Source organism: Apteryx mantelli, chromosome 5 (genome assembly GCF_036417845.1).
Source record: "Apteryx mantelli isolate bAptMan1 chromosome 5, bAptMan1.hap1, whole genome shotgun sequence".
NCBI classification, from domain to species: Eukaryota; Metazoa; Chordata; class Aves; order Apterygiformes; family Apterygidae; genus Apteryx; species Apteryx mantelli.
Window position 1 is genome coordinate 35,406,806 of NC_089982.1, and position 24,298 is coordinate 35,431,103.

Sequence of the window (24,298 nt, forward strand, 5' to 3'; positions counted from 1 at the left end):
ACACTTTTAACATTTTTTTCACCCACAAGAAAGAACAATTTGACTTATTTAGGCAACATTTTTTGCTGATCTAGAAAGCTTGTCTGAGAAAACACAGCTGGATGCCACTGATATTTAGCACAGGACATCACTAAAGCAAATGCATGGTAAGATTTAGAAGTCTCTACAGAAAAGTATCAGATGCCAGAAAAATTCAGATGAGAGATCTAAATCCTTCTCTGGTAAGATATTTTCCTATAGGTGTAGATGACAAGAACACTGACAATCACATTAGGATGGCAGTGTACTTTTGGAAGAATTATAATACTACTTAGACATAAATGACTGTCAACTGTTAGCAAAGAGTAAGAAAAAACTTCTAACACATTATTCCATAAAAAAATTCTATGAACCCTCTTCTGAAATCTGGTACTGCCATGCTAGAACCACAGACCTGACCTAGATCTGATCCTGTGTGGCAATTCCTGATTATTTAATGCAGTACTCATAAAGACATCACGGGAAAAAAAACAAAAAAAACCAACAACTGTACAACACATATGTATAAAGTACCAAACTACTGAATATCAGTATTCTCCTACTATGTTTTCCTCAGACAAACTTCAGCCATAGCCAGAACAAGCTACTGTGCCCATGGCAAAACTGGTGTGAACAATGTTTAAACTATGTCTCAGAGGCTTCCCTGAGAACCTGGTACTTCTAATCCTTGACCACAATACGCCAAATAACTTTCTCATCATTCTCAATTTTTTTCCCACACTTAATCCTTTCTGTAGTCCCACCAACAGTCACCTCCACTTTCTAAAAATACCCAAGTATAGCATTTAAATATATTTTCCCATCCAGAGTTATCCTTCTATATTTCACAGCAGTGAATTGAAGAAGCAACCATTTAACATATGTTTTGTTCCTACTGGAATTTGCTGAAGTAGTTCTTTCTGCCATATCAGCCAGTCATATTTCTTTAACATTTACTTAAGGTAGTTTGCATTAATATCAAAGGTACAGCAGTATAGAAAAACTATGATTAATTGAGATTTTTGAAAAATCAAAAAGTGATATCAGATAAAATTCAGCAACTGATGATTGTTAAGTGATGTGAATGAGAAGAAGCAATACAAGCCTAGATAACTTTAAGGAAAATATTAATGACAGAACCACCTCTAAACCTTTGGTTTTGCTAGTCATTTTCCAAATGTATATATTTTGGCATTTCTAACCACACTGTTCTTCCAGAAGAAAGTAGACTATTGGATTTTTCTATTTAATAAACCCCACACAGAAGTGTGGGGAAACCATCCTCTGAATTCCAACAAGAGATACTGAAGCACTTGAGCCACTTTTGGAAATTCATATTATGAAACAAGCCTTTGCGACTTCGGCACGGGGGCAGCCTTGGATTTTGTATTTAGTCATACACTTCGTTTCCATAGTTTAAGTCATCATTCTTATTTAACAGAGTGAACAAATATGTAATTCCCTTCTTTCATGTTCAGTGGTACCTTCTGGGGGCAGGGAGGATCTCTCTAAAGTCCCTTCTATTTCTCATTATTTTCGGCCATATTTACTATTTTGAAAACTTAAATAATCTCTCCCTTTCTGTAATTCTCTATTGACATGAAGTCATAAGCATATAGGCCTTGAAGCATTACAGGTCCATTAGAGGCCTTCGTTCCATTGAACATAATAGGCATTAACTGAGGCTCTTGCACAGAAACAGGCCAGAGAGGGCAGAGAGGGCCCAGAAGGTCGCTGCCAGGCACAGGAACTGCGGGCGTTCACAACTGTTCACAGCACTCCCAAACAATGGCCTGAACCACTCTGATCTTCTTTACAACAGTGAATGGGAAGGATTTCATGGTTTGGTCTGTTCAAAGTCAGTCCAACTACTTTGTCACTGACAGCGTAAACATTTTATTATCTTTAATAATACTCAACAGCAAGGTAGTTGAAGCCCACTAATATACTATGAAGCAGAAACATATTAAAAGAATATATTAAGATTACATACTAATTTCAGTCACCATACAAGCTTATGTATTTGGCTTCTATACATGCTAACAACAGAATAGAGCTTATTAATAAGCTAGCCAAACAATAGGGGACGGACACACACACACACGGGGACACACACACACGCGCGCGCACGCACACACATACACACACAGTGGCTTTGAGGGAGAGCATGCATGTGCACAGTTCTTACAGTCCCACCTCGGTATCATGATACACCAAAGTCTATGACAGTGGCTTAAATATGAAACAAGCAGTGAAAGGAACCCACTAACACAAGCCTCTACTCTCCACTGATATAAGAAATGTATTTTAAGAATGCACACCTGCATAAGGTACAAAGACTAGAATGTTGTTTTTGATGAGTGCATCTTTCTCTTGCATGTTCTCAGATCAAAAAAACCATGCTACCCTGATGAACATCTACTGGGCAGAGGCAAAGTACAATTGATAATGTACTTAAAAAAACAACCCCCCCCCAAAATAAAAAATCAAAAAATCAAAACCAATTTTCATCAGGACAGTCAGGCATTTTGGGTACAGTGCCATGGCATAACAGTTTTATTAGGATGCATAATTAATGACTTATTAATGGAGGAAAAGCCAAGATCTGTAATGTTAAAAGTATTCCAGGAATTAGTGTACTATAGAGAAAATGAGATGGTTTAAAAAAAAAAAAAAATCATATTATGAAGCACACTAGTCACATTATTACCACAAGGGTACATAAATTACATGGTTGTGGAAACTTACAGTACAGAAGTGTTTTCAGAATTTGTCTGGTGTAATCTTTATCTTACATCTCACTTCTAACTTTCTTTAGGGATAATCCTTTTACTTACGAATGACAAAGTCACATATGAGTTCGATCTCAAATGCATCTGGCGAGATCTCTGTTCTATGCCACACTAACAATTTTGCTTTGGATGCATCTTTTACAGAAAAATGACTATAAAATATCTTAAAGATCTTTTAGAAGTGTGAATTGGTAATACGACAATTGGACTTTTTGCATAACAAAAAAGGACACATTCACATTATGGAACGCACCATTCCATACATCTATAAAAGGGAGCCAAAGAAAGAATGTTGAGGGAATACCTATTTGGGAGTAAGAACAAAAGCTCATTGGATTGTATTTTCCAAGCTACAGTTTTAGCTTGTTTATGTGTTTTAAATCACACTGAAGCCTGCTCAGGTGTGGAATGCTAGAAATAGCCCTGATCATTCTGAAAAATGAAAGAGGTGATGATACAAGATAATTTGTAAGACTTTGAAATTGATGCTATAGATGAGACAAGCATTTATGCTGCATTTGTAGCTATTATTTAAAACTACACAGAACCACCCTCCCCACAGTAAAATGTGTTAATTTTGCAAAATTCAATACTCCAAAAAAAAAAAAAAAAATCAAGAAATGTACATACAAATTCTAGTTTCTGGTCAAAAGCATATAGTATTTCTCAAGAAAACAGTTGAATAATTTTTAGTACGAGGAAAACAATACATTTTAACTTTAACTCTAGTCTTAAAATTGTTTAGATAATTCCAGGCTTCCAAGGTCTCCTGCTGAGGCATAGCCTTGCCAGATGCAATGACCTAGACCAAAATTTGCCAGACTTGCAGAGAAACCAGCTCCTAGGCAGCATTTCATTTAATCAATAGGGCTTGATCTAAAATTTTCTTTATTTCAGCACCTTTAATTATTATTCTGCTTTCAAGAAGGAGACTATTATTTAAAAAAAACTGTGATATATTTTTATCATCAGGCAATGTTAGTCATGCTGTGGGTTCCTTTTTAGGCTTTAACATGGAGTTATAAGCTTTTTGGTGTGTTGTCTCCCCCCCCATTTTTTTTTAATATAGTTTTGTCAAACTATATAAAAACAAACAATAAAGACATATAAGTACTTGCACTGACATCTCACAATGGCATAAATAACTCTTGGAAGGGAAGGCAGGTGACTGAGTCAAATACAGTGGAGAGAAACACATTCTCCTTTGCATTTACAAATAGTGTTTTCTGACAATCCTGTCCCTTTTGTCTATGACACCTTTGGTCAATACATCTATTTTATTAATAAATGTTGAGGTAAATTGAGTAATTAATGGTTCTTCCTGCCTGGTTATTGAAATGATTGATTTAGAAAATAAGCCTTGGTTGAAAGACAGAAGGTACCTAGTGGTGCTTGAATTTAAATGTCATGGTTCCTCAACTGGCCAAGTATTTCTTTTACCTAAGAATGCAGAAACTATTTTTTTTTTTTTTTTTAAGTTGCAGAAAAATTACCCAGTTAGAAAAGTTAGAAATAAAAACTTAGTATCTTCCCTCTTCCTTTCATTAGATTTCCCTGAAGATTAAGAACTATCTTTGAATCTTGTCTTTAGCTGTTTCACCCTCAAAAAGACTGAGAAAAATTGAGCAGATTATCAATGTTGAGCTGTTTGAAAGTGCTAGAAATACTGTTTTATTATCGCAGCAGGAATTTCCAAAGTGATGAGTTCATCATAGGACGCACAGACATTCTGCTAGACGATAGGATAAAGGCTACACCTGAGAATGAAAGCCAGGGAATCCTAATATTGAACTGGTGCCACGCCATGTTTTGCCAGACAAAGATATTAAAAATGTAATGCCAATACTAGCTACAGATTTGGCACACAAAACACAAAGAATGTTACAGATTGTGCTGACAGTGTGACACTATGTTTTCCTGGATGTAATCTGGGTATCATGAGAATAAGCTGGGAGCACTAATGAGAAAAATGATACTGACCTGGAAGAGCTGATAAATATGCAGTAGCCACAGGGTTCCTGGAGTTAACTGGAGCTAAAGTGAAAACTAATACGGAAAGTAACAGACGGTAAACGAGGCAGAAATGTTCAAGGAAGAGAATCCTAGCAGGCAAAACTTATTTTTGGTACCATGCTTGCCAGGGAATAACAGGCTTTTCTAATCATACTCTTTTTATCCCTGAAGCCCTGCTAAAGGGGAGCATGAAACTTAAGCTTAAAGCAACACGTATCATTTCAGAATATCTGAGTATTACAACTGTCTGGAGAGGAAAATGCATGAAAGTTGAATGGAAAAACTCTTTAGGTGCAAGAAGTAAAATACTCTCCTGCATGTTGAAGATACAAAGGTCATCCTAACTGTCTTTTTGGGGGTACCATTTTTTGGTGTTGCCATTGTTGATTTTGGTTGACCTCCTGTTTACTGCAGCTACAGTTAAGGACCCTCATATGAACTGTATATAGAATTGCTTGAAATTGGATTCTTCTTTGACCATCTCTCTTGCAATCGTTGGCATCTCAGACATCCTGCAATACAAGTCTAGCAACTTACTATCAGCTACCTAGGACTGAGGTGGAAGAGTGATCCTACAGTTTTGTCACAGAATAATAAAGAGATGAAAATAGCAATGGAACCATCCGCTTAACACTGCCCCTCAGAATCACGATTGCTTTGTTCATCTGTGGTGAAGAAGACCGGCTAACTTTTGAAAGTGATTCATCCAGAAAAAAATCAAATCAGAATATGATCTTCAAGCATGGAATCATTTTCTAGAAAGCTCAGTTAAGCTAAGTGGGCAGATACACTCAAAGGATGGGAAGTAAAGGAGAGACTATCATAGTGTTTGTGAGCTTCTCTTAATAAGGTAACAAACTCCACATTTAACTCTAGAAACTCATTGTAACAGAAATGTATTAGCATTGAGAAAGAACTGCTCTGTTACCACCACTGACACTCTAAACACAGCACTACCTCATTTGTCATCCCTTCAGATTGCCAGCTCTTTGAGTCAAAAAAACAATGAATGTACTTGCAACACAATTCTCAGTTGCTTCCAGTGTTGCCTCTGGTGTCCAGCTGGTTCCTATTAAACTGCTAAAGTCTTCAATTACCAAAATATTAACTATTTGTTTAATATAAAAGTAACAACTGAATCTATATTTAACTGTGCAAATACTATGAAAAGAAGAGATATGCAACAAAATAGCAGACAAACAGTTCTTTGTATTTGGGAGCAAGAAACCTGAGGGAATTTGGACACAGCACTTAAAAACAATAACTTTGCAGCTCCCAATTTTTACTGCAGATGAGTATCATAATTTTGCCGTAGTTGTAATTTCTTCCCATTCTACTCCAGATTCACACTCTCCCAACCATGGAACGCAGAAAGAAAATTTTTTAAGAGGAGTAGACTTATGCCTCTTCCTTCCCCAGTACAATACAGCTTAATACTATCATTACTTGGAGAAAATGTATTGTTCTGATTATCTTATTTTAACATATATCACAGTGGGAACCCTCCCCCCTCCCCCCCATAAAACAACCAGTGAAAGATCCACTCCATAAAAAGTTCTCCTCCCCCCTGCAATTAAGGCAGGGAACCACAGTGAGGAAGTTACAGAGGTTTTTTTTATAAAATTCCTTTGATCATACTATGTCTATGTCAGGTATAAGGATGCCAAAAAACAAAACAGAATGTTCTTCTGAATTCAGAACTGTGTCCACTGTTTTAAACAGAATTGAAAGATATTTGTTACAGGGAACTTATTTTGGGTACACTTGAAGAACCAACTGCAAATGACTTTTTTTTTTTTTTTTTTGGAAGTTTAAACTCCTATTTGACTAAACCAATACATCACTTTTTGCCTGTAACTCTGATGTTTTGAAAAATAGCACTGAAAAAGTCACCAGCCACAGAAGACTACTACAATCTTTTTCTCCTTGCTATATTGCAGTTAAACCTATTTAATTCAGTCTTTAAAATAAGCATACAAAGAAGTAAATCTAACCTCCATTCACTACAAGGCTAATCCAATGTGATTAAACCCAGCAAATAATTTAAAAAAACCTTACAAGAAAAATGACTTAACCATTAAGGACAACACAGCACTAATGTGTTTCATAACCAATGCCTTACCGACTGTAAGAAGGTCAGTGCACATGTCACTTCTGTTCTCCTTCCATGCCAGCAGGTACTTCATGCTGACGAGATCAGCTGCTTCTGTATGGTTGTTAACCGCCACCATCATTTTATGAGCCCTTGCAATGCCATAGTAAGTCTTTGTTTCATCCACTAAGGGCAAACTACTTAAAGTGTTTGCTGCCTCAAAAGCTCGACTGAAATATTCAAAAGCTTCATTATAGTACCCCTAATAAAGAAGAGAAAAAAAAAGAAGAGAATTGTAAAAATTACTTGTACTCACCTGTATTTTACCTTGATGTTAGAGCCTGCTCCTCTCACAACTCACAGAAGCTGCAGCTGTGAGGCCAGCCCACAGAATCACTCATGGCATGGTATCAAGCAAATCACTCTCCCTCTCTGACTCAGTTTCCTAATCTCTAAATTGCAGATAACAGTGCTCATATCTTTCTCAGGAACAGAACTGTATTTTAGTTGTCTGTGTAGTACTTTGAATATGCAAATCACTATATCAATACTAGATACTAATACTGATTTCAGCCAGGTCGTTCAGCAATTGTCACTATTGTTTCATTAAGTTTTACATCCCTATGAGGAGAAAGGTCCCAAATTGCTACGGTCATACCAAATTTTAGAAAGGAAAGCTTAAAAAAGGAACAAAAGATTAAGCCCTAACAGTGAAATAATGAACATAATGCATTGAAAAGGACACAAATAAAAATCTACAGATTGATGGAGAAAAAATGAATATCAACAGGCAGGCAGATTCCTAACTGAGAAAAGAGAAACAGTAACAGAAATATAAACCAGTGCTAGTAAATAGAAAAAACAAAGATTTTATCTCTTTATCCTTCCGAATACAGAAATCCAACATTCATGAATCCCATACAAAGGAATATAAACTACAGCAGGTGACACTGAAAGGAATTTAAAAAGTATAACAAGAACTATTTTTTATGTAAGATGCAAGAAAAAAACTCTTGACCAAAAGGAGTGAAGACAAAACTAAAGAAAAAGATGATAGTTTGAAGGATATTGCTGAAAAGCTAAAATATTTTTTGGTATTGTTTGTCATCTTTTGCATCTTTCTTCTTTGCCACGTACAATACTGTGAAGTACTATCAGAGATGGAAAGTCAAAGAAGAGATGCAGAAGCAAGTTTCTAATTTAAGAAGTAGCATACCACCAGACCTAAACAGCACATATGCAAGAGACTTGGAGAAACCTAAAGGCAAAGTGATTGAGTTGCTAGGAAATAAATTACATCTCTCATTAAAATCAGGTAGTATAATCCAGGCTTGAAAGGTAGTGCATTTTGTACTGGTATTATAAATGGCAGTGTGCGACAGAGAGAAAAATATAGAGAAATAGAAAATAAGAGAGAAAATCATGTAATATTTATTATAGCAGGACAGCAAAATTATGCATATGAGGACACAGCAATGAATAAAAGAACAATAAACAGTAGGATGATAGACAGAAAGGGGAAATTTCTACCTACCATATTCGCAAGAACTATAATAGGCTAAGCGATGCAATTAGTGAGAGGACCTTAGCAAATCAGGCTAAGAAACTCAAGAAAAGTGAAATGAGAAATAACAGTTTGTCATAGTAACTCCATCAGAGTTTGCATATTAAATTAAGGAACCTGGTTAACCAACTGGGAGAAATTAGAACTACCTGTGCATAACATGAAAACAGGCATTTTAGGAACCAAGAAACCTATGGGTAAACAGTCATGACTAGAAAGCAGGAACTTAGCGTATACTATCAAAGAAAGACAGCGAAGGTGATGGAACAGCGTGATGACAGAACGGAAAAGAAATAGCAATGACATGGACAGAGCAGAATGAAATTGGTCAGTCACTTTGGAAAGGACATTAGAAGTTATGCCCCTGGTTTACTAAAGGTCCCTAAGGATAGATTAGGATATAAATAGAGATATTCATAATTTGACAAGAGGGACAGAACTACTGTAAATTGTATCACCTTAGGAAGTATAGAGTGGAATAAAAACACCCTAATAATGGCTTAACTTAGATAATGCTGGGTATGAACGCCGACACCAAGCAGGCAGTGATCCACAAGAGGAAATGTTAATGTAGACTCAGTTTTGGTAAATACGGCTGACCTTGCAGAAGAAATGGTATAGAAAATAGAAAAGTGCAAAACTTTAAAAGAAGTCATTTCATATATTTAAATTAGCTATTTTACACAAGTTTCTAAGATTAAGTCACTACATTTCTTCCCTTCTACACCATCGCCCCAGTTCAAGACAGCAAATTCTGAACGAAGAAACAGAATTCAGAGAACAACCAAAAAGAGGCTAATTCTTAAAATATCACTTCTGATGTAACTGATTACTAACATCAGCAGCAAGAAGCAGCGAAATATAAAAATAGTCAAAAAGAATTTAGTTAAGTATTTTCAAATTTGGAGTAGAATATTTAAGCACTGTGTCACACCATCCAATCTATTCTAAGTTCCAGATCCATTTTAAGTTTACCTCAGCAAACTCTTGGACTTTCAAACTTAAGTTTTCAGTGGAAAATCCTGTGTTTATGCTAAGGAACACACATAAACACAAAGATCCCAGGCTAATTTGGAGATCACAGCATAAGAGATTTTTCTACTGCTTAGGCAACAAAAACAGGCCAGTAACTTTGGCACTGGGAGTTCCATGTAAAATGAATTCTGAGGATGAAGAGGCATTTGGACATTGCATAAGCAAAAGAGGATGAGTTGCCTGTTTAATATAGTACACATAGAAAAGAAATTCTGCTAAAAAACATGATTTAGGTAACAAAGTCTAGCACTTAGACGTTAGAAATTTTCTGTTGCTGCCTGTGTGCATACACACACACTGATAACTCGGGCATTTTTCCAGTAGCATGACAGATCCAATTTGGAAATACCCATCAAGTGTATTTCTAATTTTTTATTTTTTACTTTTTCTTCACAATTAAAGTACTTCCTAGTTCCCACATTTTCCAGGCTGCAGATCAACTTCTTTTTATTGCTTATTATTTCTAAATAATTTCATGCAGCATTTTAACTCTAAAACATCTGTTGAAGATAAAGGGCTCAATATAAATCTTTTGCTTTTGCAGTAATGTTTTTAACCCTCCTGATTTGATTCAAACGTCAACTGCAAATACACTGCAACTGCTGTGTCCCTGGACATTGAGCTGCACGGAGTATGAGACCCGTTACCCAGAAACAGAACTGTTCCTTTGCAGGTTCTTCCCCAGAAGGACAATTCAGAGACTGGTGCATGGGTCAGAAAGAAGTACCTCAAAAGATCTTAGGGACTATGAAAAGGGGATTTTCTTGGGTACCCCTAGCTTAACACTGTCTATTACTGTCTATCTTCTGATTTAACAGGCCAAATCAAAGCCAACAAGTTGGATGGAGGAGTGAAGAATGGAAAGCCCTTGCGCTACCGACAGACCTTTGCTAAACTATTTGCTACTAGAATCCACTTATAAATCTGGCTGAGAGAATGCTGAGAGGAAATCAAGCTAAAATTAGAAACTTTAATTTAGTATGCAGTATAGTACGCATCCATTTTTAAAAAGCATTAATTTCAACATATGCTATAACAAAATTTCATTTGTGTTAAACTCTTTATGTGCACAGATGACCCAAATTGCGATTTGGACCCACATTTTTCACAACACTGAAAGCTTTTCATGATCTGGATTTGGAGTTTTCATTTGACCCATTCTGGAACAATACCCTAAGCGTGAAATATGGTGTGATATTTTCACCTTACCCAAAAATTTAAGGCATATTTCACCTATTTCATTTAGAAATGTCAGTCACACAGTGTTTTCTCCTTTGCTAACTCTTGTAAGATCCAATACCTAGATCAAATTCTGCTGGGTCACCTCATATGCAAACACAGATTTTTACCATGAATTAAACCCGATTGCTTGGCATCATTATTATAACTAGTACTCACTCTTTCATTGCAAAGATTCCCAAGTAATACGCATGCATCCACCAGACTTCCGCTTAGATGAGCATTCTCAGCAGCCTTCACAAACTCTTCCAAGTACGTAACAGTTTCAGCCACTTTTCCCTGACTGAAGCAAATGACAAAGGATAAAATTAAATATTCACTCAGATGGTTTCTCCAAATGCTGAAGATCTATCATCCTATTCCATATAGCTTTACTTTGTGATGACTAATCTGTTTTGTGGTGAAATTTGGACTAATTCTAATACAGTTGTCTAGGCAGTCCCTAAACAGTTCAATGCCTGAAGCCATTGTACAGTTCAATGCCTGAGCCATAATCCCCGAGGGCAGAATTGGATCCTTTGAGTGAAATAAAACAAAACTTTTCTTCAAAATATTGTGCTATATTTTAGGACCAAGAATGAAAATGCAGATGGTGAATTTACAGGGTTTTTTTGAGTTTCTATTATTTTAGTATTTTTCCTAATGAGCAGCCGATAACTTTTTCAATACAACTAGACCTCACTTCCTGAGAAAATCAAGGGAAAGAAGTAAGAATGCTAGTTTGTCAGTAAGACTGTCTCTGCTCCTATCATTTAGAGCTGCCATTTTTTGCTACAGGATCCTGGTGGTACAGCAGCAGCTATATAATGGCACTGTCTCTGAAGCCTAAGGATTACAGTCTGCTCCTGAATGTAATGCTGCACTTTGGCTGGACAGACCAAAGGTTGCTGGAGTCACACTGTCAAACCTATAAACTCTGGATTGCAGGTGTCACCTCCAAATCCCACTGAGATTGGGAGCAACCTCAGGTCACATCTGAATCCAAGTTGAAAATTGGCTAATGTATTTTGACAATAACATTTGCACATACCCTTTTTTTAATAAAGCCAGTCATATTAACAATATAAGATCTCTGCAGCATGGTTACAAGATATAAGATAGACATTTGGATTTGCTTGTGAGTGAGGCACTACACTCTTTTTTTCCTTTTAGGCTGAAGTGTAACTGCAGCTGACCTCAATATTAGCCATGAACTTGAGTCTCTAAGGTAGGAGAGCAGAATGCTAAATGTCAAACCACCAAGCAAGACAGAAAATCCAGGCTTAATTAAGAAAATCACAGAAATAGAAGTTCATAAGTGATGAAGAATTGTGATTCATTTTCTTGCTATTTTAAAATACCTTCAAGTTATATTCCTGCAGCAAATGATTGATGTGTTTATTTAAATTATAGCTCTTACTGTAAACTATACTAGAGGTACATGTTTTAAAAATTTGTCAGGATTAAGTCTGCTGCGATTCCTTAACTGTCTTATGAAATCAGAGTAATCATAACAGGGAAGAGCCTGCCACTGAACAGCAAACACAGTAAAGCATCCCTGCAAATTTACAATATTGCAGTGATTATCTCTATGCGACTGAAGTGAGCTAGATTACTACAAAAGGATGCCAAAATACTGGAAAATTAACATGCCTGAATTGTTCAAGTACATGTTTCTTTAAGACTTAGTTGTTAATGAGCAGAGCTGGAGTTAGTAACATTTTCTAATTTAAGTATTTTAATATCATGAGACTGTGTATTGTACTGTATTGTAAACATTGGCCAACTGTCAAAAGACTTCTAAATTTCAAAATTAGAAACATAGTTTTTTAAACCTATTTTTCTTCCTAAGGAGAGAAAATCAAATCTTTTCCCACAGAAATACAGCATATGATTTATATAAGTTAAAGGACAAGGTTAAAGTGTTAGACAAATATTAATTCCAGTTTTTCTAGTTTTCTATATGCAGTGCACAGGTGCAACTTGAAGAGCATATTATATCGTATAATCATTAAATCCATTCAACCAGACCTTAGAGAGTTAAAAACATATATTCTGAGGAAAAGGACTCCTCGGTCCAAGGAATGAGAATGAAACAGTGCAGAATATTTGTGTATCAAGGTGATTCCAGTTTCCAATTGGGAAAACAGGACTGTTAACACCCACATCCCCTGACAACTGTCCAATTATGTATATCACACTTGGCCTACTGTTTGCAGTAGAAGTAATCAATAAAGGATGTGGTTGAGTGAACATAGATTTTGGTTGAACCAATGCATGAAAACTTAATCATTTACTCAGAGTGGAGAAATCAAATAGAGGAGAGATGAAACAGCCACTAAGGGGTTTGTTGATTGTGCCACCAAGTTTGTGGGCTAGGGGCTGAAAGTAATAAAGCAAATGGAATCAGCAATAGAATAAAATGTAAAAAGGTTTTCCTAATTTCATGAATTAATAGAAATGTTTTGATGTATTTTGGCCATTTTTTATATTTTACATAAAAACCTACATTCCATTTACAGAAAATATGAAAATTGCTAGGGCATGTAATGTCTTCCAAGCAAAAAGAAATCAATTTGATATGTATCAGAAAGATAATTCTCAGCATTAGAACTTCACTTATGCCAACTAGCAATCAGCTGCTGAAGTACAATTTTTCAAAGGAAGTACTAGAAAGCACTACAGCTTGAGATATTTAAAGTATACAAGAAAGATTACTGACATACTTTATCCTGCACAAGTCCTGATACATGAAAAACAGGTCTTTCCTACTCAAAGAGCTAATATTTTATAATTCCTTCAAAAATCCACATGTTATTTTATACAGCCATACACTTTCTGTCTCCTTAGATATCACCTTCCTAGATGCGTAAAATGCAATTTCCTGAAGATATAGTCATTCATGATCCCACAGAACAGTTACGATGGCTTCAGCAGAAGAGATTACCTATCTAAGGCAGCTCATTTTCCACATTCATGCTAAAATGAGATTTTTACCCTTATTAGACTTTTATGAAAATATGCACCTTTTATAGGATTGCTCATATGATTGAACTGGATGTATAAATCATGTGTCCACAAGAAGTCATTACCATGGTGGACACTGGCAGAATATGTCAAGAACATGATGCTATTATGTCAGATTTTTCCTTGGAAAATGACAGGCCTAAACGCATATGATAAGGATTTTCAGGACCATTTCCCATGGTCTGTGGAAGCAAAGACTTCACAAAAAATTGCAAATCTATAGACAAGTTCTGAACCATCATGTGAGGGTTCAATCACTTCTTCCAACGGGTTACAAGGCAATCAGTGCAGATTCTCAAGACGTTAAGGTTATAATGTGTTATTTTAGCAGCCAGGGGAGCAAAGTAACCTCTTTTTTGTAAAGGCACCATCCATCAAATTTAAAATGATTTGCACTAGCTTAGTCTGTATCAGGTTAAAAGACAAATGAACAAAAAGTGATCAAACTGAGTCTGGAGACTGTGTCACAAATGGTAATTATTCATGCATTCATCCAGTATTTTCTAAATGGGCTTGTCAGAAATTGACTTGTTTGCTATACATCAGCAAAGTAAACACCCCAAAGTTTGGCGTGAGAGTAAACAGAAACTTGCAATTTTTTTTTTTAATGACTCTCTTTTACATAGACATCTCACACCTTTTTTCTATGCCCTTTCCTCCATCAAGTATTGAGGAAGAACCAAAGAAACTGGACCAGCACAATCTTATTTAAGAAAAATATTGCTACTGAATTTTGAAAAGTAAGTTTGTCTGAAATATCTGCCCCAGTGGGTTACAGAAAGCTTTCTGTTAGGGAGCATTACATGGCAGAAAGGAATTTATCTGCTTAAGACAAAGATCACAGAATCACAGAATAGTTAAGGTTGAAAGGGACCTCTGGAGACCATCTGGCACCCCCTGCTCAAAGCAGGGCCAACTAGAGTAGGACTATGTCCACTGGGGTTTTGAATGGCTTTTGAAAGATGAGATTCCACAACCTCTCTAGACAACCTGTTCCAGTGTTCAGTTGTCTTCACAGTGAAAAAATGTTTTCTTATGTTTAAATGGAATCTCCTGTGTTTCAGTTTGTGCCCATTGCTGCTTGTCCTCTCACTGGGCACCACTGGGAAGAGTCTGGCTCCTTCTTTACTCTCTCCAAATGTCTATTTATGCATGTTGACAGATGTCCCCTGAGCCTTCTCTTCTCCAGGCTGAACAGTCCCAGCTCTCTCGCCTCTCCTCATAAGGCAGATGCTCCAGTCCCTTCATCATCTTCATGGCTCTTTGCTGGACTCGCTCTAGTATGTCCATGTCTGTCTTGTGCTGGAGAGCCCAGACCTGGACCCAGCACTCCAGATGTGTCTCACCAGGGCTGCATCAAGGGGAAGGATCACCTCCCTCAACCTACTGGCAACACTCTGCCTAATGCAGCCCAGGAGGCTGTTGGCCTTCTTTGCCACAAGGGCACGTTTCTGGATCATGGTCAACTTGTTGTCCACCAGGACCCCCTGGTCCTTCTCTGCAAAACTGCTTTTCAGCTGGTCATCCTCCAGCCTGTTCTGGTGCAAGCAGTTAATCCTCCCCACGTGCAGGACTTTGCACTTCCCTTTCTTCAACTTCAGGAGATTCCTGTTGGCCCATTTCTCCAGCCTGTCAAGGTCCCTCTGAATGGTAGCACAACCATGTGGTGTATCAACCACTCCCCCCAATTTTGTATTGTCTGCAGACTTGCTGAGGGTGCACTCTGTCCCATCACCCAGGTAATGAATGAAGATTAAACAGTACCGACCCCCATATCAATCCCTGGGGTACACCACTAGTGACTGGCATCCAGCTAGACTTCGTGCCACTGATCATAAACCTTTGAGCCTGGCAGCTCAGCCAGTTTTCAGTCCAATTCACTGTCTACTTATCTAGCCTGTACTTCATCAGTTTATCTATGAGGATGTTATGGGAGACAGTGTCAGAAGCCTTGCTAAAGTCAACATAAACAACATCCACTGTTCTACCCTCATCCACCAAGCTAATCTTTGCATTGTAGAAGGTTATCAGGTTGGTGAAGCAGGATTTCCCCTTTACAAATCCATTCTGACCAATCCCAATCACCTTCTTGTTCTTAATGTTTGGAAATTGCTTCCAGGATTATTTGTTCTACCACCTTCCCAGGGACTGAGGTGAGGCTGACTGCCCTGTAGTTCCCTGGATTCTCCTTGTCGAAGACAGAAATGACATTTGCTTCTTTCCAGTCCTCAGGAACCTCCATTGCCATGACTTTTCAAAGGTAACTGAGAGTGGCCTCGCTACGACATCAGCCAGCTCGATCAGGACCCATGAATGTACCCCATCAAGTCCTGCGGGTGTGTGTATGTTGAGATGTTAACCATATTCATGAGCACTTTAAATGATGCTCATGAATCATGAGCTATTTTCTGATGGCAAAGATACTTTAAGGTCTACTTAGCTGCTTTTGGTGCTTGTGATATAGTGAAAGTAATTGTGGAATTTACCTTAAAACAACTAATAGATGAGTTTTACAGACTAGCATCTCCCCATTCGTGAGACCGTCTTACAGAAGAGTTCCGTGAAGACAATGGATGAAAGTTTCACAAGTGTCTACGATCCTCAGTCATGCTAAATTTCAAGAAGACATAAGACTCGCATACACAAATAGATTTATATATCTTACATGAGACAGTCATTAAGGTTTTGGAACATAAATTCAGAATTATGAATCTTGGTCCTTTTGCTTAAGTAAATGTAAGAATAAAGGCACCCTAAGTTCACAGGTGCATAGGCTTTTCTACATAAAAGTTTCTCAAATGGTTGAAACATGCCCAAAATCATCTTGATGTTTTACAGGGGTGAGCAGTTTATGCCTATCTCAAAGTCTTTCAAAGAAGACACCTGTAAGGTGTTTAATTTGGTTAATGTTCTCAGGGCATAACTACCAGACTGGTTTCACCAAAAATGCCACAGCATGCATTTTCCAGAAGAAAGGTTTACGGTTGTCTCTTTGTCTGTGCAATAGATCAGCAGGCAAAACCCTCATTCAGGATGTGAGAGAGAGACTCTCCTTCACTTGAGTCAATTAGAACGTCCCTCTCCTAGGAGAATGCCTTATACACTAAACTGGAGAGTCCTATCTCTCTTACTTTTCCTCTTTTTCAAACTGCAGCAACCTGAAAGCAGTGAGTGAGACTGCCCTATCTCAAGTAGCTAGAGAATGCTCCTAGATGGTGTGGAATACAGATTTGATGCAGAAAAAAAATCACCAGCCATTCCTTCTTCAGCTGTGCTTTTAAGAAAAGAATTTGCACTTGCATGATCTTTCAGATAAAGGGATTGGAAACCTGAGTTCAGAAGGTTCTGAGTAGAGAAAAGTATATTCTCTCATTCTAGAATGCCTAAATCCCATTGGGAGGCAATTAAGATACACTGTTTTCTAGGTGTTTCCTTCTGGTTATCTTAAGTCACCCTCTACCCAGAGTGCTGTTTTTTGTTAACTACAAGGAATCTATGAATGCTACTGAGAGCTCAGACACCTTAGTGCTAGGGTTTGACTGTACCATGGGAGCCAATATGAAATAGTCACTCATTTCAAAAGCTGGTGTCCCAGCAACTGAATCTTTCTCAGGGCCTTAGACCTAAGCCACTTTTGAAAATGGGACCTGGTCTTCTAAGTCTGTTTTGTGGCTTTGGCACATTTTACGCTGTGTGCTTGTTTAGGAAGGACGGAATATGAATAGCCATGAATTATACATCAGAGAGCTAAAGAGAACTGTGATTGTGACTGGTGCCTATATGATCTGAAAGGCCACGTGACAAGGCACCTAACTCAGATCTGAGAATTTGCTTCCCGCACAGAAATAGATCTGGTAGCAAGTCTTCCTCCATAAACAGTTTGCCACTCTGCAACATACAGCATATGCACTGAAGTCCCCAAGCAGAGGATGACTCAAGAAGCTACAGCCCTCAGTTTGAGTATCTTTCTTTTACCTAGTTCATATGGTAATTGTACTATATTATTTGTGTCAAAATTATTTGTGTAAGAAATTGAAGTAATTTCCAAGTAATTCACCTGGAATATGATTTTAATGCCAATTGCTGAAATGAAAATGAAGACAAACATGTTATTTGAGCAAACTATTTACCTGTACAGGCACAAAACAAAAATGCCTCCCTAGAAGAAGTGAGGTAGAACAATAAATGGAAACTTCTCTTACAGAGGAGTTCTACAAAGGTTACACTAAGGCACCTACTGAAGCATGGTATATTCTTCAAGGTTCTCTGTTTTTTTAACCTGGAAAATATGACTGGATTTCTATTTTTCAGGAAGGTCCCTTCCATACTTTTGAAAAAAGCCCCAAAATATCAACAAAAGGAACATATTATAGTTTACAGGTAAAGAAAAGATTGGATTATACAGTTTTAAAAAATGGTACCTGTTTAAAATAACTTTCGATGAAAGGGTCACTTACTGCAAGAAGGGCACTGCTTAAAATTTAAGCAGTAAGTAATGGGAAGCGACAGACCTCTAACAATTTAAGTCTTTCACAGTTGATTGAATGTGCACTGACAGCAAGACAAGGATGTGCTAACCTACCTTACCAGAATCTTGGCTATAGCTTCATATGCTCTGCCTAGGCCAGCTGAATCACACAGTGCTGTGAAGATTTTTACAGAGGTATTCAAAATCTGTGAAACAGGAAAAAAACAATAAACATACTAAGCATTTCCATTTTTGATTTGCAATCACTGTGTACATATGAAATACAAAAATAAAGTTTTCCCACCTGTATATTTCTTTTTTAATTAGCTGCAATAGGACTAGGTTTTTGATCATTACTTATAGCGGTTTGAAACTATTCAATAATTACAAATTAAAAAGAAAGATATAACATGCATTTAAACCCCTATATTTTGGCAGTTCACAAAAACCAAAGAGATACTACCTGATTCAAAATATAAATTTCCTTAGCGATTATTTAAAAGATGGATGTGTTTTTATGAAAATCTATTCATATCTTAAGATTGTATCCCTTGCATTCATAGCATTTTAACATGATACACTGAAATACACTGTAAAGTTGTTTTTCTTTCTTTAAGCTGTCACTATGAAGACTCTTCTTTTAGTACAATTTGGATGCGTAAATAAGTGAATAAATTATAGGTTATATATTTAAACTAGAGTTGGCTTAAAAATATTGTAAATAATTTTGCTATATGCAGTAGTAATTATTCATGCACACAAGCAATTGTTAATACTTGTTTGGAATGTACTGTACTGTCATGACCTCTTCCATAACTGAAGGATTACAGCTGCTCCATAAAAACATATGATCTTAATTTAACTTAACACTGACATCACCTGTATTGCATAATTTCTCTATTCATCCATCTTTTTCCAATGGCGATGAAGGGAGAATGCATAAAAAATTAAATCTTATTCTTTCCTCCCTCCCTCTTTGTTGCTTGACCCAACCTATTACACACATGAGAACACAGGAAATCTCCAAAGACTCTCTATGGAAATCCTTTTTGCACATTTCCAAGAAAAGAGCAGTGAATGTCATTTACCAGCTTTGAAGGGGGATGGGGAAATGCGTAGGGACACATGACAGTACCCTGCAGGCCCCAAGATGCCTATTTATCCTGAGGTAAAGGATAGAGCATTTTCAATTAAGACTGCATCCCCCGTCATTGGCAAGGTGCATGGTTCAAAAGGAGACAACTTATGTGCGCTAATGCTCCTGATATCACCATTTCTACTACTGTTCCCATGACTCAGATTTCTTAGTTTCTGAAAGAGTCTTACTATACACATGAGTATCTCTGGCCAATGCTCTTATTTTTGAGTTATTTAAACTCTGTGTGTGCAAAAAGCAAGTGATTATTGTACACACTGTACTGTTTATCTTCTCTCAAGTATTTCCTTGACAGAATTTTGTTTTCATGTACATCAGTACTGAATCTTATACTTGAAGGTCATTGGCAATTGAGTTATCGATGCATGTGATACGACAAAAAGAGAATGCAGACGCTACTGTTAAGAACTTGTCACATCAGTTCAGAACTCTCCCTAAACTGAATGCCTATGCAAAGTCGTCAAGGCCTGCAGCATGTCCTTCTAATAATCCAGGTTGGTAACAGTCATACACAGGAGACACTTCTCGGTTTTCCATTCAGTTCTTGCTTCTCCATTTAACTCAGAAGACCTACAGTACTTTTTGTAGTATTTGTGCCCTTATTAGAAAGCCTGCCATGACAGCATCAAAAGGTTCTGAAAATTGTATGCACTGCATTGAAAATCATTCCTACTTTAAATCGGCCTCTGCAATATTAAATTAGGAAACAAGGCCTCTAGTGGCTACCATCTAGCACAGAAAGGTTACTTAGATGCCTAAGGCTTAGGCTGCTGTATTTCTCTTCACAAAGCCTAAAAAGTACAGATGAAAACCAGAGAAAAGCCACAGCCAGAGAAACTGAAGTAAAAGGTTGGTCCCTACATCTCTGCTACAGCCACTTATCCATTTTGGTCAATGGCACTCATTTTGGTTCCAAGTTACTACTGCTCTACACAAACTGGATGCTCCGTTCTAAGCAATAGTGAAACAAAAAAATAATTAAATCACATATATGAAAAGGTGAAAATCTTGATCAATTAAAATATAAAATACACTCTTCATGTCTGCATCTCAGGTTTCGGGTACCATGTTCAGGGCACTGAAAGGGGCACATTCTTGATGGAAAGGAGCTGTGTACTGCCCCTGTATGCTACAATTGCCCAGTATTCCTTTATGTGGGAGATGTGGAAAGGGGTCTCCTTACCTACTCCTCACCTTCAACATTCAGCATGGAAAAACAGGCAGAGGTAGCGAAGGGCAAAAAGCTGGATTAACATGTCAGCATTACAGGATTCTACCCATCTCTTGCAACTACAGCACAACTGTATTTTTCACTTAAAATGAAAAATTATATAGCTTTCATGTCTGCAAATCAAGTGGAACTGATGCAGTGATCTCTGCCAGAATTTGTAAGCAGCCTGAAAACAACAAATAGAGATGAAAACAATCCAATTTATTTTCATGAGATATTAGCAACCAACCTATCTGTCTGGGTACTTCTGAATACCGTATAAGAAAAGACATACATATGTCAAGAGAGTACTATCTGAGTGGGCATGGCTGGGCCAGTGATCTATATGCTCTCTGACAAGTGCATAAGTATTGAGAGCACCTATTCCGGTCAGATCAAATGAATTTACATGCTCTCATGAAAGTTGCTCTACCTTTAGATAGAAGTACAGCTCAGAAACAGGTCTTTTATATATTTTTTGGGCAATATATGCAGAGTACAGGGATACCCAGACAAGAGGTGGAACACATCAATAATTAATGGTGAAGACCCCTACACAAACATGCACAGTGAATGTGCAGTTTTTGCTGCATTTGTGGTCTTAGAGAATACAACTATCATAACATAAACAAAAGAGTGGAAGAAATGATTTAGAATACAGAACAAAAATCTATTTATTAAGGGAATGTGTTTCTGTTCCAGTATTCCATGTAAATACTATGCATTAAAATGTGATCTTGGTAATTTTCTTCATGTGAAAGAAAAGTAAATAACACTATATAACATTGTGTAAGGAGATATCGAATGGTAATACATAAGATAATCTACACTGGTAATGTACATTAAAGAGTAGATTTCATATTTTTATGAATCTGATTGAATTTCCTTTTCAAAAAAACAGAGAGAGTTTTAAGAGCTTTAGAGTTGCTGAAAGTGCAAAATGTTTTGTTTTTTTAATTTATGTCCCAAAAGTTTTGAGGAGCAAGCTGATAAAATAGTTTTATCCTGTTCATGCTTGACTCCACTATAAAACTTCCATACTGTCTCAAATAGAGTTTGATACTCCTAGAAACTAGTGGAAAAAGATCATAGTACATGCAATTGAACTGATTAAAATCATGTACGGTTCTTTCTACCTCTAAAAATAAAATATGCGGTAAGATTAAAATAAATTATAAAAGCTGCACTGATTTTGGTCACAAATTACTTTTTGGCTCTGCATGTACATACACTGACTGTCTGAAATTTCCTATTTTTGCAGGTCCACAGTAGAAATACTGGCTAAAAAACAAATAAAGTGAAAATAAGTCAAGTACAAAAATGAACAGTGGGTTTTGATCACTTGTTCTCATTCATGTAGGATATGGGAGGATGGCAGGGTGAAGACTTCTACTCTGACTTCCACATCACAGATAATTGTCCTAAACATCATCCGATTTTCTCTTGGTGCATGGGGAAAGAAGTGGAAGCTTTTTATTCATCTGGAATGGAAATATAAAATTTTAAAGAAGCATTGTACACGCTCCCTTGTTTTTTTAGCATTAAAAGCTGGATGTGGGTGCATCTGGAAGGAGGATAGCTATTGTGGGAACACCATAGCTGTTTACAAAAACCATCTCTCTTTGTCTTTGCAAGTCTGCTGTGGCTACAATTTGTTAAAGTTTAAAAAATAAAGCAAAGTAACTAGCACTGCTTAAATCCTCAAACTGGAGCATATTTGGTGCATAGCTCTTGGAATAATTCTCTAGGTAGTGGTGAATGTCATGTTTACCTTGTTTGCCAAGAAAAATATTAGTCAGATCTCAGTCCTAGATTTGCTTCTCAGTTATCTCAGTATTATGCCACCGCAACCCTCCAGGGGTTATCTCATTTATATAAAACACATACACTGACCCCCTCCACCACCCCAGATCTCACCCTTTATTTCTTATTGTTATCACACCTGTATTCTTTTTATACATAAATACACACACACACACCTCCTTGGCATATATTGAGCACACACACAAAAGGAAGTAGGCTATGCTAAACCTTGATGTGAGCATATGGGGATAATGGACAAAAGAGTAAAAATCGATGGTATGAATTTATGTTGAATAAAGAATGTCTATCCAAGTCAGCAGAAGATTTATGCTACTACCAGTATTTTATCATTTTGGTAAAATATATTACTCTGCCAAAAATGTGATAGGGTGATGCTGATTTATAGAACTGAAACTTTAAAAAACACAAAAACATAGTTTTGCTTTCAGCTTTGCACTTGATACTGTCATCAAACTTTATTAGAAATATATTTATTTTGATTTCTGAAAATCTAACTGTGCTTACTCATTTCACAGGTGGTGAGCAATAAAGATGCTTCTGTCTCATTTACAGAGCTTGAACATAAACCAGACAATCAACTGCAACATCAGTCAAAGAGATCACTAGCTAATGATTTCTGACAGGCACTGCAGTAACAGGCTAAGGCCTAGGCTGGGTAGCAGCATTTGAGAATATTTTTCTGGAGCCAACAATAGGTGCTGGTAGACAGAATATGTAATCAAGTGAGATTGTCGGTCTCATACCACTTAGTACCTCTTATGTACTTTCAGAGAAACCTCATAGCTCTGACAATCACTGAATAATCTTTTATATGCAGTCCAGTGGAATAGAAAAAGACATTAGAGCTGTTATGCATAGGCATTTTAGTTTGCAGTTTAGTGAACTCTCTTCAGTATCTCACCAAGAAATGTATATTTAAATATACAATGAAAACTTTTAAACCACTCAGGCTGTACCTGTCTCTCTACATTAGCTTAGATCATTGTAAAGAAAAATTAATCACAGATTCTGTCACAGAGCTGCCTTTCATATCGTCCATTTGGTTGAGTCTGAATTCACCACAGAAGGAGGGGCCAATCTGCAAAGCTTTTGGAGCCTGAAGTATCTCCGTGCTAGAGAGAGGAACCTACGCATCCATTCTGTCACAGCCGCTTTTACTGAGCCCATGTAGAAGGGGGTTCCACAAGACACAAAAGTACTCTACAGGAAAGCTATGCAGCTTTAATTTCTTCTTCGTATTCTTTTTGGGGTTGGGAGTGTGTATTTTCTCCTGAACCCGCCAGTCTTCTTGCCATGCAAGAGACACCCTTTCCATGTGGAGCTACATGTCATTTTATTTATGAAAGAAAACTCCTACTGTAATTTGGGGGATTTTTTTTCCAAATTTACTGTAGCCAAGTTTTCTGAGTCTTCATCAGTGTTTACGCAGTCCTCAGCATACTTAAGCACATTTTGTTTTGGCACCAGTGCTGTCTTTATTCTTCTATCACCATAATTTGAGTGGTTCTATGGCTTTGGCTATACCTCAGTAATGTCAAAGGAGAAGTTTCATGATATGAACCAAAATGTATTCTTATATTGGCGAAAACACAGCGGGAGAGAAGTTAAACAGTAATAAGACAATTGTATTGTTCTTATAATGGATTGATTATAGCAGAGCTCATTGATTCCAGGAAAAGAAGACACCAGTACTGGATACTATCAACCAAATGGCAGGCTGCACCATGTTAACTGCTAAATGTATTTAGACATAGTAAGCATCCAGAACATAAATACAGCATTCCGCCTGTATGCTCACAACTAAGGGATACTAAAATGGGGTGCCATGCTGAGGAAAGAAGTGGTCCCTCATTTGCCAGAATTGTTAATTCTCCCTCTTTT

At 37.1% G+C, this 24,298-nt stretch overlaps 1 protein-coding gene across 1 annotated transcript in view; it reads right to left on the reverse strand.

Moving 5' to 3' along the window:
• Positions 1-24,298, reverse strand: part of TTC29 (tetratricopeptide repeat domain 29) — a 134,020-nt gene that overhangs the window by 45,339 nt on the left and 64,383 nt on the right. Inside the window, exons 7-9 of the mRNA XM_067297115.1 lie at positions 18,342-18,433; positions 10,913-11,036; positions 6,946-7,177 (exon numbers count right to left, since the gene is read on the reverse strand). Coding sequence (XP_067153216.1) covers positions 6,946-7,177; positions 10,913-11,036; positions 18,342-18,433 — 448 coding nt within the window. The remainder of the gene's footprint in view (positions 1-6,945; positions 7,178-10,912; positions 11,037-18,341; positions 18,434-24,298) is intronic.